The 14923-nt window shown below is 37.5% G+C and overlaps 1 protein-coding gene across 2 annotated transcripts in view; it reads right to left on the bottom strand.

Annotated features, from left to right (window-relative positions):
- Nucleotides 1-1251: 1251 nt before the first annotated feature.
- Nucleotides 1252-14923, bottom strand: part of TRIM69 (tripartite motif containing 69) — a 25902-nt gene continuing 12230 nt past the window's right edge. For both annotated transcript variants that reach the window (XM_008586357.1, XM_008586356.1), the window contains 4 exons: nt 13841-14074; nt 12926-12948; nt 12716-12840; nt 1252-1848 (listed from right to left, as the gene is read on the bottom strand). In XM_008586357.1, coding sequence (XP_008584579.1) covers nt 1307-1848; nt 12716-12840; nt 12926-12948; nt 13841-14074 — 924 coding nt within the window. In that variant the 3' untranslated portion in view covers nt 1252-1306. The remainder of the gene's footprint in view (nt 1849-12715; nt 12841-12925; nt 12949-13840; nt 14075-14923) is intronic.

A 14923-nucleotide genomic window follows, 5' to 3' on the forward strand; every position in this document is an offset into this window, starting at 1 on the left:
TTTATACCTTTTAAAACATCAAGCAAGGTTTCAGGCACAAAATAAGTCCTCACTACATTCTGATTGAAGTGAATTCATTAAAAAACAATGTAATTCCTTAAATGTAGTCTTAATCATGTCATAGTTATTTGTCCAAATCAGCAGTTATAAATTTATGCATATTATATATGCCAGTGCCTACATGAATATTATCTGTAGCATATGCATTATTTTTCCCATTATGACAGGACAGTGAGTTTTTGCCCTGCCCCCAAAACAAAACTCTGTTAATTGTAATTTTAAAGGATCGATGCTGAAGGTCCTAAATAGTTCCCCCAAAATTGTCAGCTATAGATAGGAAGCCCATTTAGATGGGAACTTACAAGGAAAGGAAATAGGGACAGTTCATCAAGAGTACTATTGAGATCAATGATTCTAAGAACCTTAGGCTTAGAAAGCAGGAGCAGCTGGAGGGTGAATATATTGGAGAGAACAAGATGAAAAATATTGCTATTTAAATTATAAGAAGGAATGATGAAAAATAACATAGTCAAAAGTAGATGGAAATACTTAAATGTATTTGAATATAGAAAAACAAGTGCCCCTGTACATAGATAAAGCAGGAAGAAGGAACTGAGAGAAGAAGGGAAAGAGTCAGAGATTTGCTGGACTAAAAACTATCTTGAGAAGAGGCTGGTCAGTTGGCTCAGTTAATTAGACCATGGTGTTGATAACACCAAGGTCCACAGTTAGGATCCTCTTACTGGCCAGCCACCAAAAGAAAAAAAAAAAGATCTTGAGAGAATTCAAGACAAGATTATAGCTCAAGGCCAGTTCTTCTTTTTTCTTTAAGTCTCTGGAGCAGTTTTTAAAAATTATGGTAACAAGTTCTAGAAAATAAGTGAGATGAAAGTTTATATCAAAAGATAATTAAATAGGAAGAAGTGTGCACATCTGAAAATTCGTCTACTAAATAAGAGGCATTATGCTGGAGGATAATTGACAGCATGATAGAATTTCTCAGCACATTTGAAAAGGGTTCCCAAGCATCACAAACTCAAGATGCAGTTTGCTCCAGTAACAATAGCATGATGATCACTCTCATGAGAGAGGCTCCTGTGTCATAGAAGACCCCAGAGAAGTAGAGTGACATGTTGAAAGGCTCCAGTGAAATCCATTTAGGACACTGAAAATGGAATTCAAATTATGAATTCACTTTTCACTATTCCAGAGTTCCTCATAAATTAGGAAGAGAATCCAATGAGACTGGTAAACTATTTCAATACCTCTTTAATAACACCCTGAATTTATATAATAGTATGACTGATTACTGTGGATGTAAGATGTGCAATGGTTCTTTATTCTCTCCACCATCATTAAGGCAGGGGCAGAAGTAGGAATAAAGTTTCTCCGTGAAAGTGCTGTTGAAGGTATAAATGTGGGTCATGGTTTTAGCATCGTAGAAGGACACTTGCCCTCCTTCATAATCCAGGTATATGCCCACTTTGTCGAGGTTGTTATTCATTTTCAGACTGCAAGAAGGTAAATCCAGAGCCTTTAGATCAGTTTGGTTCCTTTGTCTTAAAAGCCAGAATCCTTGCTCAGGAGTTAGAGGACAGCTGCCCTTCCGAATGATGGATTCTCTGACGACTCCAACTGTCCATTTTGTCTTCTTTGCTACTTCTACTTCCCAGTACCACTTTCCAGATGTAAAGGCTTTTGAGCCCAGCACAGCCACACTTGAGTCAAACCTCTCTGGATTATCAGGCATTACCTGCTTAATGTCACCATGCCACACACTGGTTCGGTTTTTGGAGAGCACCAGATTTGGGTGAGCTGTTTTAGGGTCCAGAGTTAATGGAGATAGGCCTAGTAAGAAAATAAGAGAAAGTAGGGCATGGGAGAAAAGGGGGTGAATGCAAATTCCCATAGTAAAAGACAGTATTTACACAGACACCAGTACTTTATCTCCCTATACATATACACTCTTAGGCAGCGATTACTTACATACTTTTTATTGTTTGAATACTCATGTTGTTATACACCTTTTTACATTTAGGGTAAAAATCAAGCTTTACCTTGAAGTAATTTATGCTCTACTGAAAGAAACAATGCAAATCATGTAGATCTGTACTAATAAATATAAGAAAATAAATAATAAGAAATAAGAAGGGGCCGGCCCGGTGGCGCACTCGGTAGAGTGCGGCGCTTTGGAGTGCGGCGGGGCTCCCGCCGAGGGTTCGGATCCCATATAGAGACCGGTCCGCTCACTGGTTGAGCGCGGTGCGGGTGCGACACCAAGGGTTGCGATCCCGTTACTGGTCACGAAAAAAGACAAAAAGGAAAAAAAAAAAAGAAAGAAATAAGAAGAAGAAGAAAGGGATAAAAAAAAAATTAGGTAACATTGTCCTAGGAAAGCTTTCTAAGAAAAATAAGTTTTCAGTTGTGATATAACATATGTGAGATATATTTAGGATGTTTTGGGTAACAGAGGGAAAAAAGGAATGAGTTAAAAACAGTTGCTTATGTGAGAGAGAAGATAAGGGGTTGCCAGTTAAAGAAAGGTAAGACTGAGCTAACCAGTACAGAATTTGGAAGACAATGGTGAGTAATTTATATTTCATTTAACAGATATATAGACACTTTTGAGATCTGGAGTGTTTTATGCCACTGCTACTCAGAATGTGGTCTATAAACTGTGTGGTTACCAGCCTAAGACAAGATAGTACAGAAATTGAAAGTAAACTTTAAGGAACTTCCATAGCAATCTGAAAGAGTAATTTTATGTCAGTTGAATCTAATAATTACAAAATTGGGCTTGTAGTTTATAATCTTCATTTTTTAATTTCACTTTTCCAACTAATTAATTTATATTGTATTCTACAAAAGTATCAGTCCATGACAGATTGAGATTTTAAAAACTGGCCCTTCATCGCAGATAGTTTGAGAAGCATTGATGTAGACAAAAGGGCAGCAATATCAAAATAATTCTTTTTTTTTTTTTTTTTTTTTTTTTTTTTTGGCAGCTGGCTTGTATGAGCTTGTATGGGCTTGTATGGGAATTAAACCCTGGACCGTGATGTTAGCAGCACCATGCTCTAACCAACTGAGCTGACTGGCCAGCCCTAAAAAAGAATTCTTAAATGAAGAGAGGTTAGAAGCAGACCAGTAAGAAGATGACATAAATTCTAGGTGTGAGATAATTGGACTTTGGCATGAAATTTGAAAAAGGAAACATCATGCACACAGATACATATATGCATACATTTGTTGTTATTGGATTTATTTATCTTGAGAAGCAAACTCAATCCAGTCCAACTCTCTCTCTCCAGAAAAGCCTGAGTCTTTTCCATCATCCCAAAGACTTCTCTTTCCAACAAGAGGCTTTGAAGAATGAAGAATCCTGAATTTTTCCATATAGACCGCATCCCCTCCCTCTCCCATATCCCCATGTATTTTGGGTTGTTAATCTTTCCAATGTGAGGACTGGGATTTCTCTGGAGGTACCATAAAGACTTCTTACCAACTTTTAAGAACCCCAATCTGCTCGTCTGCTCTCATCACTAAGCCTCTGACACCTCTAGCTAGCTCAGTCTGCATTGCTCTGAAGACTCCTCAGAGTCAGCTTAGTGCTCTCTGTTTCCTTCTCATGCCATATTCAATCCAACAGCAAGTTCTGTCAGCTTCACCTTCAGAATATATTTTGAGCCTAAACACTTTTTTTTTTTTTTTTTTTTTTTTTGGCAGATGGCTGGTATAAGGATCCAAACCCTTGACCTTCATGTTATCAGCACCATGCTTTGCCTAGTGAGCTGACTGACCATCCCTGAGCCTAAACACTTTGACTACTTCCACTAACACCACTGACCTGGAATTACTGCAATAGCTTTTTACTCTTCCGTTCCCACTCTTGCCCATCTCCAACCTATTTTGCCCATAACATGAATGAGATCATGCAGTTCTCCTACTCAACATACTCTAGGGCTTCCCATCACACCTAAGATAAAATCCAGAGTCCTTACAGAGCAGACAAGACCCACATGATTTACCCACACCTCTGACTTCATCTCCTACCACACATCCCCCCATGTACTTTGATCTAACCACCTTTGGCAGTTCCTTAAACATACCAAACTCATTTCTATTCAGGGTCTTTACACTTTCTTTCCTTGTCCCAGAACACTCTCTCCCCATATGGTTCACTGCACAATATTCTAGCCTTTGTTCATGCAAGTTCAATGAAATGTTAATGACAGAATCTACTATAGTTATCATAGGTAGGTATAAAGGTGTTCACTGTGAAATTCTTTAAAGTATTCTGTATATTTGTAATTTCCACAGTAAAATGTAGGGAGAAGGAAGTTACCATCTCAGAGACGTTTTCTCTGGCCATTCTGTCTAAAACAGCATGTTCATCTATCATCATTATTTGTACTCTTAGCCTACTTTATATTTTCTCATGAATAAGTTATTTATTGGGTGTGTCCTGCTTTATTTTCGTCACAATAGTTATCACTATGTGAAATTATTTCCTTGTTTGTTGTCTATCTCCTCCGCTAGAATATAATCTCTGGGAGGGCAGGGACTTCATCTGTTTTGCTTTCACATGTATCTTCAAAATTTGGAACTGTTCCTAGGTGTTCAAATAACTATTTGTTTAATGAATAAATTAACTTTAATCAGAGTTCTGTTTGGAATCTTGACACCAACTAATTCTACCATGCCTCATATGCCTGTTATCCTTGGCCAACGCCCAGAACGTAAACCCCTCCAGCGATTTATCCTCTCCAGGACTCTTATCCCCCTTATTCTGTTCCTTGCTTCCCCTTCCTTCACCCATCCTCTACTACTTCTCTCACCACTCCCACCCAACCCTTTGCACTCTGTGCTTTGGAACTCCCTCCCTAATTAATCCCACATCCTCAGTTTACAAAATTCTCTCATTACCTCCTTGCTTTAACATAAATCTGGCTGGTTCTTCCCCCAAAAACACAGCTTCCAAAAGTTCATGGGACTATTCATTCTCTAAATTCAGATAGCAGAATTAATTAATTAATTAACTAACTAATTAATTAAATTCAGATATCAGACATCCAGTAGCCACTTCCAGACCACTACTGCACTCCTTATCCTCACATAAAAATTTACTCTTCATCTGAGGCTCTTGTCATTCCATTTCACACAACCCTCTATATCTATTTGATGCTATCAGAGTACAAACTTCCAAGTTACACTCCAGCATTTGGGTCAACTTTACTCCTCTATCCAAAACCAAGCCCATCATCCCAAGTGATTTTGCTATCTTTTACATATAGCCACTCTTCCATCCTTAAAGGTCCTTGAATTTGCTGCTAGTGACTTTTGACCCCATTACACTTTAGCTGTCCATATCGATTACCATATTCTGGACCTTGTAATTATCAGAAACTAATTATTCTCTAAAATCTTAAATTCAGATATCCCATTCTCTTATTTTTTAAGCTTTCTCACTCTTATCTCTCCCTACAATAATTACTAACTTCAGAAACATCTCTAGTTTCTGACTTCTTCTTAGTATTCTAATCTGGCTGCTTCCTGGCTTAAAGTTCTTCCCTAAACAACTCAGCTCCAGCCGCTTTGTTGGCTATGACCTTGATACTTGTATCCTCTTTTTCTGCTGACACAGTACCTGCCATGTAACTCTCCAACCCTGGATCTATCTAGCCATTCAAAATTTACATCCCAATTTCTGACCAGTACAGAAGAAAAATTACAAAATTGTGCAGACAGATACCACTTGAGATTCATTATTTCCACTCTGAGTTTGACCATCAGCACTGCCCAGAAATCCTATATTTCCCAAATCAAATTCTCTCCTGTTCCTCCCAACTGCAATTTCAAACCTCTAACTCCCTCCTCAAACCTTTTCTTCCACCACTTACCCCCTGACTACCAGGCAGAAGACTTCATCTCCTGCATCACAGAGAAAATAGTCTTATTGGAATCCCTTAATCTTTCCCACTCATACTGCAAGCTCACTCTGGCAAAATTGTCTGCCTCCACCATCTTTATCTCCTCTCTATTTTCAGTGGAAAAAAGAGAGTCAATACTTTGCTCTGCTCTAGCTCTCCACTCACTCTTCCCCACTTTCACCAATTATGCCCTTCCTTGTACCATTGATTTCTGCCTTTCTACAGGATACTTCCCTTCAGCAGGTTTTCATTTTATCTTTTTTGGCAGCTGGCTAGTCTGGGGATCCCACCCTTGACCTTGGTGTTATAGCACAACACTCTAACCAACTGAGCTAACCAGCCAGTCCTTAGCATGTTTATACAAATCGCCTTTTGACTCTACCTGCACCTTCTAGCTTCCATACTAGAAGCTTCCATACCTTCCCTTTTCAGTCAAACTTCTCAAATGAGTGATCTATTCACTTCACTAGTGCCTCAAGTCCAAATCATTCCTGAACTCTTAACAATATAATTTCTACTCATCCCACTCTTTTGAAATTGCCCTTATCAAAGTCACCAATTGTTGCTTAAAACATCTATTTTTCAATTGTTTTCTTAATAATCTTCCAATGTAGTATGCATGAACACTCCCTTCCCTCTCCTTGACACACTCTTTCCTTAGATTCCATCTCAACTTTATTTCTTGGCTTTCCTCTTATTTCTCTTGCCAGAATTCCTCACTCTCTTTTGAGGGGTCTTATTGCCTTTTATCTGCTGGTATTCTCTATAAGGAACTCCCTCCTTGACTGTATGTTCTTACTGTCCTTTGAAAATCTCATTTACGTCAACAGCTTCAGCAACCTCACTCTATACTGATGATTCCAGCCCTGGCCTCTCTCCTAAGCTCTGGTTAGAATATATTTGAATATATTTACTTAGTTGTCCTGCAGGTCCTTCAACACTACATGGCCTAAATTGAATTCATCAACTCCCTCCAAAATCTTCATCTCCTACATTTACATCCTTGGGATCTCCTTTCTTTATCTCATCACCAATTACTGTCCAGTACATTTCAGCTCCTGGAATTCTGTCTTTGGAATCTATTCTTTATTTTCCATTCCCATTGCCACTCTTCTGGTTTGGATCTTAATTTTTCTTTTTCTTTTCTTTTTATTTTTTTAAAGATGACCGGTAAGGGGATCTTAACCCTCGGCTTGGTGTTGTCAGCACCACGCTTAGCCAGTGAGCTAACCGTCAATCCCTATATAGGATTTTAACCCATGGCCTTGGTGTTATCAGTACCACACTCTCCCAAGTGAGCCACAGGCCGGCCCAGGATCTTAATTTTTCACCTAGATAGCTACTACAGACTCTAAATTGGTCTTCTAGCTCTCCTTCTTTGGAGCAGAAACTACAGCTTTTATTTCTATGTGCTTAACACATAGTAGGTGTTCTGTAAGACAGTGTTGAATGAATGAGTGAATTTTGATGATATTTTATTGACATACACAAAAGTAAAGGAAATATATTAAAATATTTGAAATTGAATGATTCCCTAAGCTGGAATTGGCAAAATACAACCAACAGGCCAAATCTGGCCTACTGCCTGTTTCATAAATAAAGTTTTATTGGGACTTTTTCATGACCACTCATTTACATATCATCTATAATGTCTTTTTTCAGAGTTAGGTAGATGCAACAAAAATAATACAGCCTGCAAAGCCTAAAATATTTACTATCTGACCCTTTAGAGGAAAATACCAGCTCCTACTCTGAAGCAACAGCCTCATTTATAAGCCTGGCAGAAAAGGAGAAATATGGACTTCCAGAATAAACAAAGACCTAGAAATAAGTGTGCAATATATTTACCAAGTTCTGACCACAATTAGCATAGTAAAAAAGTTTCCCACTCTGTATAGGGGGAGAGTGTATAGACGAATAATACATTATCAATAAAACAGTCATATATTAAACCCCATCTGATTTTCTTAGATGTGAAATTGTACCAGAAATAGCAAAAATCAGTTTGCATTTTAAAAGATTACTAGAAATGAAGTTTGGCTTTATCAGGACAAAGCATACAGGAAGAAAAACACTGCGTGATACCGAGGCAGCTAGAATTCTCTGGGCAAAGTAACAAAGAGGAGGGAGCTATAAAGAGACTTTTGAACATCTACAAAGGGATCCCCTTAAGGCTGTGGCTGAGTGCACATGCATGCAATGAAACTCAAGTCCAGAGAAAGAATCTCCAGAAATCAGTAGGCTGAACATTTTTTGAGCTCACACAGATTGGGAATAGTTTTCAGTCTTGTCGGCCAAAATTTAGAATGTCATCATGTGTGAACGTGAGGTAGAGTACTCAGAAGGGTATTACCTTAGAAAATGGGATAAGTTAGCTCTAGATTAAAGACTGTTCTTAAACCACTCTAACAAAGCTTAACTAAAACCAAAAAAGGAACAAAATGATTTTACATAAAGTAACTGCATGGCACAGTTAAGTTGAAGAGAACTTAAAGAACTACAACAAAATCCAGCAAACATCAATGTAAGATTTATCATATTTGGCATCTAATAAAAAATTACCATCCAGAGGGACAAATTCCTTGTACATCAGAATTCCAAGTAATTTATACTCCTAGGAGGGGAGCATAACTACCCACTTCTTAAGTATGGGGTGCACATAGCGACTGCCTTCCAGAGTGTACGGTAGGGAAGAAGGGAAAAACTTTACTGTGGGGAAATCTGAGAAACACTCCCTCAGCCAGATGAGTAAAGCCATCAGCAATCATAAATCATGTTGATGGTATTTACACTTGATATGATGTGATTAAAATGGCACTTTAGAGCTATTGTCTTCCTCTCAATAACTCGTAACTCATAAGTTTTATCATGAGAAAAACATCAAACAAATTGTAATAGTGCAGCATCCTACAAAATATATGACTGGTACTCCTCAAAACTGTCAAAGTCCCAGTACTAGCCATCCACCAAAAAAAAAAAAAAATCAAAGTCATCAAAAACAAGGAAAGTCTGAGAAACTGTCACAGCCAGGAGGAGCCTAAGAAACATGACAACTAAGTGTAATGCAGCATCTTAGGTGGGAAACACAATTAGTATAGAAAAAAAGTTTCCCACTCTGTATAGGGGGAGAATGTATGGATGAATAATACATTATCAGTAAAACAGTCCTATATTAAACCCCATCTGATTTTCTTAGATGTAAAATTATAAATGACATTAGGTAAAAGTTAAGGAAATCTAAAGGAACTATGGGCTTTAGTTAACAATAATGTATCAATTTTGGTTTATTAGTTACAAAGACTGTATCATATTAAATGTAAGATGTTAAAAATAGGAGAAACTGGGGATGAGGTATATGAGAACTCTGTACTATCTTCTCAATTTTTCTATAAAATTTAAAAATCTAAAAATATTCTGAAAAATAAAGCTCATTAAAAAGAAAAAAATTAGTATCCAAGCAAAGTGATGTCTTTAAAGTAATGAAAAAGAAATCCATCAACCCAGAATTCTATACCAGGAAAATATCTTTCAAAAAATAAGGTAAAATAAAGATTTTTTCAGACAAACAAAAGCTGAGGCAATTCATCAAAAGCATACTTGCGGGCCGGCCCGGTGGTGCACTGCTACAGTGCGCCGCTTGGGAGCGCGGCGGCGCTCCCGCCGAGGGTTCGGATCCCACATACAGACCGGTTCCCGCTCACTGGCTGAGCAAGGTGCGGCCGCAACACCGAGGGTTGCGATCCCGTTGCCGGTCCCGGTCCGGTACGGGCACAACACTGAGGGTTGCGATCCGTTGCCGGACACGAAAAAAGACAAAAAGGAAAAAAAAAAAAGCATACTTGCACTACAAAAAAAAAGTTAAAGGAAACTCTTCAGGCAGAAGGAAAAATTACATCAGATGGAAATCTGTTTCTATACAAAGGAATGAAGAGAGCCAAAAATTGTAAATATGTGAATGTAAAAGACATTTCTTCATTTTTTTATCTCTTTAAAAGATAATTGACTATTTAAAGCAAAAATATCAATATATGTGGAATTTATAACATGTAGAAATAAAATGTTTGACAACAATAGCATAAAGGATGAGGGATGTAAAAGTATACTGTTGTTAGGTTTTTACTCTATATGTAAAGTGATATTATTTGAAGGTAGAGGGGGATGAGTTAGACATGTATATTGCAAAATCCTAAAGCAATTAAAAATGTAAAAACGTTTTCAATTCTTTTTTTAAATGTTTTTGTTTTATTGAAACATAATTGATTATACATATTTGTGGGGCACAGAGTTGAATATCAATACCTGTGTACAATGCATGATGATCAAATCAGAGTAATTAGCATATTCTAAAAAATTTTTTTTAATAAAACAAAGAAGTACAAATATAAGCTAATAAGAAGATGAAAGGGAAAACTAAAAGGCACTCAGTGCAAAAGAAAGAAGGTATAGGGAAAAGAAGAACCAAAGACAGATGGTATGGATAAAAAAAAATACCAAGATGGTAGATTTAAATCCAATTAAGTCAATAATAACATTAAATATAAAAAGTCAAAACACTTTAATTAAAAGACAGGGAAATCCAGTGTGCACATCCAGATGAAAATATAAGACAGAAATTGTCAGATTAAATAAAAAGCAAGACTTAACTATATGCTAGCCACATAAAACATACTTAAAATATAAAAACACAAATAAGTTAAAAATAAGGTGAGGGGAAAAGATTTTCTGTGCAAATCTAAAGAAAACCACATAGCGATATTGATATTAGACAAAATAGACTTCAGAAAAAGGAATATTATCAGGGATAAAGATGAACATTTCATAATTATAATGGGATTGAGTCATCAAAAGGTCATAACAATCCTACAGGTATACTCACCTAATAATGGAGCTTCAAAATACATGAAGCACATTTAGGATTTTTATGACTTTTTGGTGACTCAACTGGTAAATTGGACTTCATCAAAATTAAAAACTTTTTTTTTTTTTTAAAGATGACCAGTAAGGGAATCTTAACCCTTGACTTGGGGTTGTCAGCACCACGCTCAGCCAGTGAGCGAACCGGCCATCCCTATATGGGATCCGAACCCGGGGCCTTGGTGTTATCAGCACCACACTCTCCCAAGTGAGCCACGGGCCAGCCCAAAACTTTTGTTTTTTGAAAGACTCTTTTAAGAAAATAAAAAGGCAAGCCATAGAGTGAGAAAAAATATTATAAAAATATATAAATCTGATAAAGGATTTTTATCCTTTTTTTTTTTTTGGTGGCTGGCTGGTATGGGGATCCAAACCCTTGAGCTTGGTATTACAACCTCACACTTTAACCAACTGAGCTAACCAACTGGCCCCCAGGATTTGTATCCTTTACAAGTTAATAATAAAACAATCCAACAAAAATATGACAATATCAGGTTCTGACAAGGAGGTAGAGAAAATGGGACTCTCATCCATTGCAGGTAGGAATGTGAAATAGTACCTCCACTTTAGAAAAAAATATGGTAGTTTTTTATAAAATTAAACATACAGTTAACAAACATTCAGCAATCTCACTACTAGGTATTTATCCCAAAGAAACTAAAACACAAAGATTTGTAAACAACTGTTCAGGTAACTTTATTAATAATAGCCAAAAGCTAGAAACTACCCAAATGTCTACCAATTGGTGAATGAATAAGCAAATTGTGATGTATCCATAAAACATGGTCATTTATACATGTAATACATGTTAACAAGTATTATGATAAGTGAAAAAATCCAGACACAAAAGACTACATAATGTATGATTTCATTTATACGAAAATTTAGAAAAGACGCATCTAAAGTGAAATAAAGCAGATCAATGAGTGTTGGGGCTGGGGAGAGAAGGAATTGACTACAAAGGGGAATGTGGGAACTCTTGGGGGTGATAGAAATTTTCTATACCTTGATTATGGAGATGTTTACAGAAGTGTATATATTTGTCAAATCTCATCAAAATGTACACTTAAAATTGGTGAATTTTACTCTATGTTAATTATACCTCACAAAGTAGGTTTTTGTTTTTTGTTTTCAATTTCAACTACCTGGAAAAATTATTAACAAGGATATATTTGTCATTTTCATTAAATCAGTAACCATAAACAATAATAATAATGTGTCTATTATTAATTCTATAAAAACTTTATTTAGAATTTTGTTTCTATAAAGATTTTTATTTAGAATTCTATTTAATGTTCTTGAAATACCGTTTGTGCTCTTTAGTCCTTCTCAGTCCTTTAGTATCTGCAAGAACTTAAGCAAAAACTTAGTGTCCATATTAGGCACATTTATTGAAATTATTGGTTTTCTTCTGAAGCACTGATGATCTCTAAACAATATCCTAAGACGTTATACTCTATGCTGTGAACATCAAGCACAAGAGGATCTGTGAAGACCCTATGTACATACAAAGGGCACGTATGGAAATCTCCCTCTTCAGGGCAGAGAAGCCCCAGGGATTTATATAGCTGATTTAGCAAAACAGGATAAAATTTTGGGTGTTGCCACATTTGATATAACAGTCAAACAAAATCATAGGCTGAGAAGTAATTCTGATATCAGACTCTTATCTATTTACCAGTACAAAGTCATAAATTCTTAGGTCATGGAACCAGAAAAAATTCAGTCATACCAACTAGCCTCCTTTCGGCTAAACTCTATCCTTTCCCCTGTGCCAGACTCTACAGAACTACTTAGGTCCACAGAAGAGATCCCACAGATGACACACAGATTAAGAGCCCCAAGAACCAATAGTTACTACCCACTGATACCTGGAGAGAGAATGGACTGCATTTCCCTCCATATCATGTACTGGATGGGACCTTTGAACTGCCCTGGATCCAGCTTTCTGGAGATAAGCTCTCTGGGTGCCAGAGCTCTCATTCCTTGCTGCAAGCTGCAGAGGACATAAATCATTTATTCTTAGACATTCTCTAGGGACTGAAGGAAAGGTATTAAGAGTACCATAGGGAAACACTTACCTATCCAAGAGAGCTGAGATGTCCTGAAAGAAGAAAGGAGAAATAGAGAAGTCAGATGCCTGTTTATAAACTCCAAAAATTTCTTTGGTGATACTGGCCCCCGCAAGAATTTGATCATCAATACTAGGATTCTGTGCATATGGTCTCCAACCCATGCCCACCCACTTCTTTCATCCTCCATATGCTTTTTCTTTTTCTTTTTTTTTTTTTTTTTTGTTGTATGAGATAATACATTTTATTTTTTTTTGATAAATTTTTATTTTGTCAATAATCCATATGCTTTTTCTGATCTGTATCCCCTATCTAACCCAGGATAAACTTCCCTTACCTTGCTCTGATTTTCTAAAGTTCCCTTTTACAGGGAAAAAGAGAGAAACCAATAAGACAATAATTAAGGTTAACCTATTTTTACCTATATGAGAGCTTTCAAGTAGTATCAGAAGAAAAACACGGTAGATATTCCAGTTCCAAGGCCACTTTTCCTTACTGTGGCTAAGTGAACTTCTAAGTGCTGAGGTGGTAACCAATGCCACTTTAGAAGTGAAGCTTCAGGTAGCAAAGGTTGACAAACAGCTTTCAGGTCAATTTATGATTGCCGTGAGCCAGTCAGAGATACAGCTCAGGCTGCAACTTTCTCATTTTTGAGAAATAAAGCTTCAAAGTTCTTTATGAAAGAATATTAAAATATTAATACATTAATGGGATTTTATTATCTTGTTTGGGGATGAAAGTAAAGCTTTCTGCTTAGCATAAAGCAAAAATAGCCTCCTGCTTTTCTCCCAGAGAATCTTGAAAGCTTTACGGCAGTTTTGTTTTGCTTTGTTTTCCTTGGCAGTGAAAAGCCACTTCTACACTCTTTCCAACCCTCTTCTCCCCTCTAAGTGTACCCATAATCATGTTGGTATGGGGTCTCACTTTGAGAAAATTGAAGGAGTTCTGTTCTTCCATCCGTGCCTGAATGCTCACCAACATATCCTTGGCTAGGAGACACTGCTCCTGAAGCTGGTTCAGATTCAGCTCCATCTCTTCATTCAAGGCTTTCCCCTCTTCCCGGAGCTCATTTAAAATGTCTTTTTCTTTGCTGTGCAGGAACTGAGTCAGCTTAAGAAACTCCAGGGACACATGTTGCTGTAGATGTAGCTTGTTTTCCTGGAAACCTCCATGATCATCACCATGGTTATTACTGAGACCAGCACTTGGGGAGGGGGTCCCACACAACCAACACACACAACGTGGGAAATAACATCAGAGGAAAATGCAATCAAATGGCTACTGAGTATCAGTATTAAGCATACTAAAAGGAGCCCTTTGGGAGACTTACTCCTTCTTTCCCAGCCAGCTTTTTTTGTTTTGTTTTGTCTTTTTTCGTGACCGGCAACGGATCGCAACCCTCGGTGTTGCACCCGCGCCTCGCTCAGCCAGTGAGCGCCGGTCTGTATGTGGGATCCGAAACCTCGGCGGAAGCACCGCCTTGCTCCCAAGCGGCGCACTGTAGCAGTGTGCCACCGGGCCGGCCCCCCCAGCCAGCTTTATAGTTCCATATAAAATAGTCAATAGTGGTTTCTAGGTTCCTACTGCAATACTAAGGTGGTAACCGATACCATATTAAATAAGACTATGGAGTTAATCCAGCATTTTAGAATGAATATTAATACCCTCCTAGATTGGTAAACCAATATCTACCAAGGGGTGCTGTTAGTCTGGGGCCAAAAGGTGGCTGGAAGAACTGTCCTTAACTAGAAACCAGAACACTGGGGGTGGTGGAGGAGGTGCCACTCCTCCTGCCAGGACAGTATAAAAGAAGCAGGCAATGAGCAACGTCTGCAGCACTGAAATTGATAACTGCTACATTTGCAGCTCTGCTCTTGGGCGTCTTCAGCATCCTCACAGGATGAGAATCATCTGACATCTGGCTTCTCAGATCCTCATCCTCCTCATTTCTAATGATTTCCACATTTCTTTCTTTTTTTTTTTTTTTTTTTTTTTTTTTTTTTTTTC

This window comes from Galeopterus variegatus, unplaced genomic scaffold, assembly GCF_000696425.1.
Source record: "Galeopterus variegatus unplaced genomic scaffold, G_variegatus-3.0.2 Scaffold3963, whole genome shotgun sequence".
Lineage (NCBI taxonomy): Eukaryota > Metazoa > Chordata > Mammalia > Dermoptera > Cynocephalidae > Galeopterus > Galeopterus variegatus.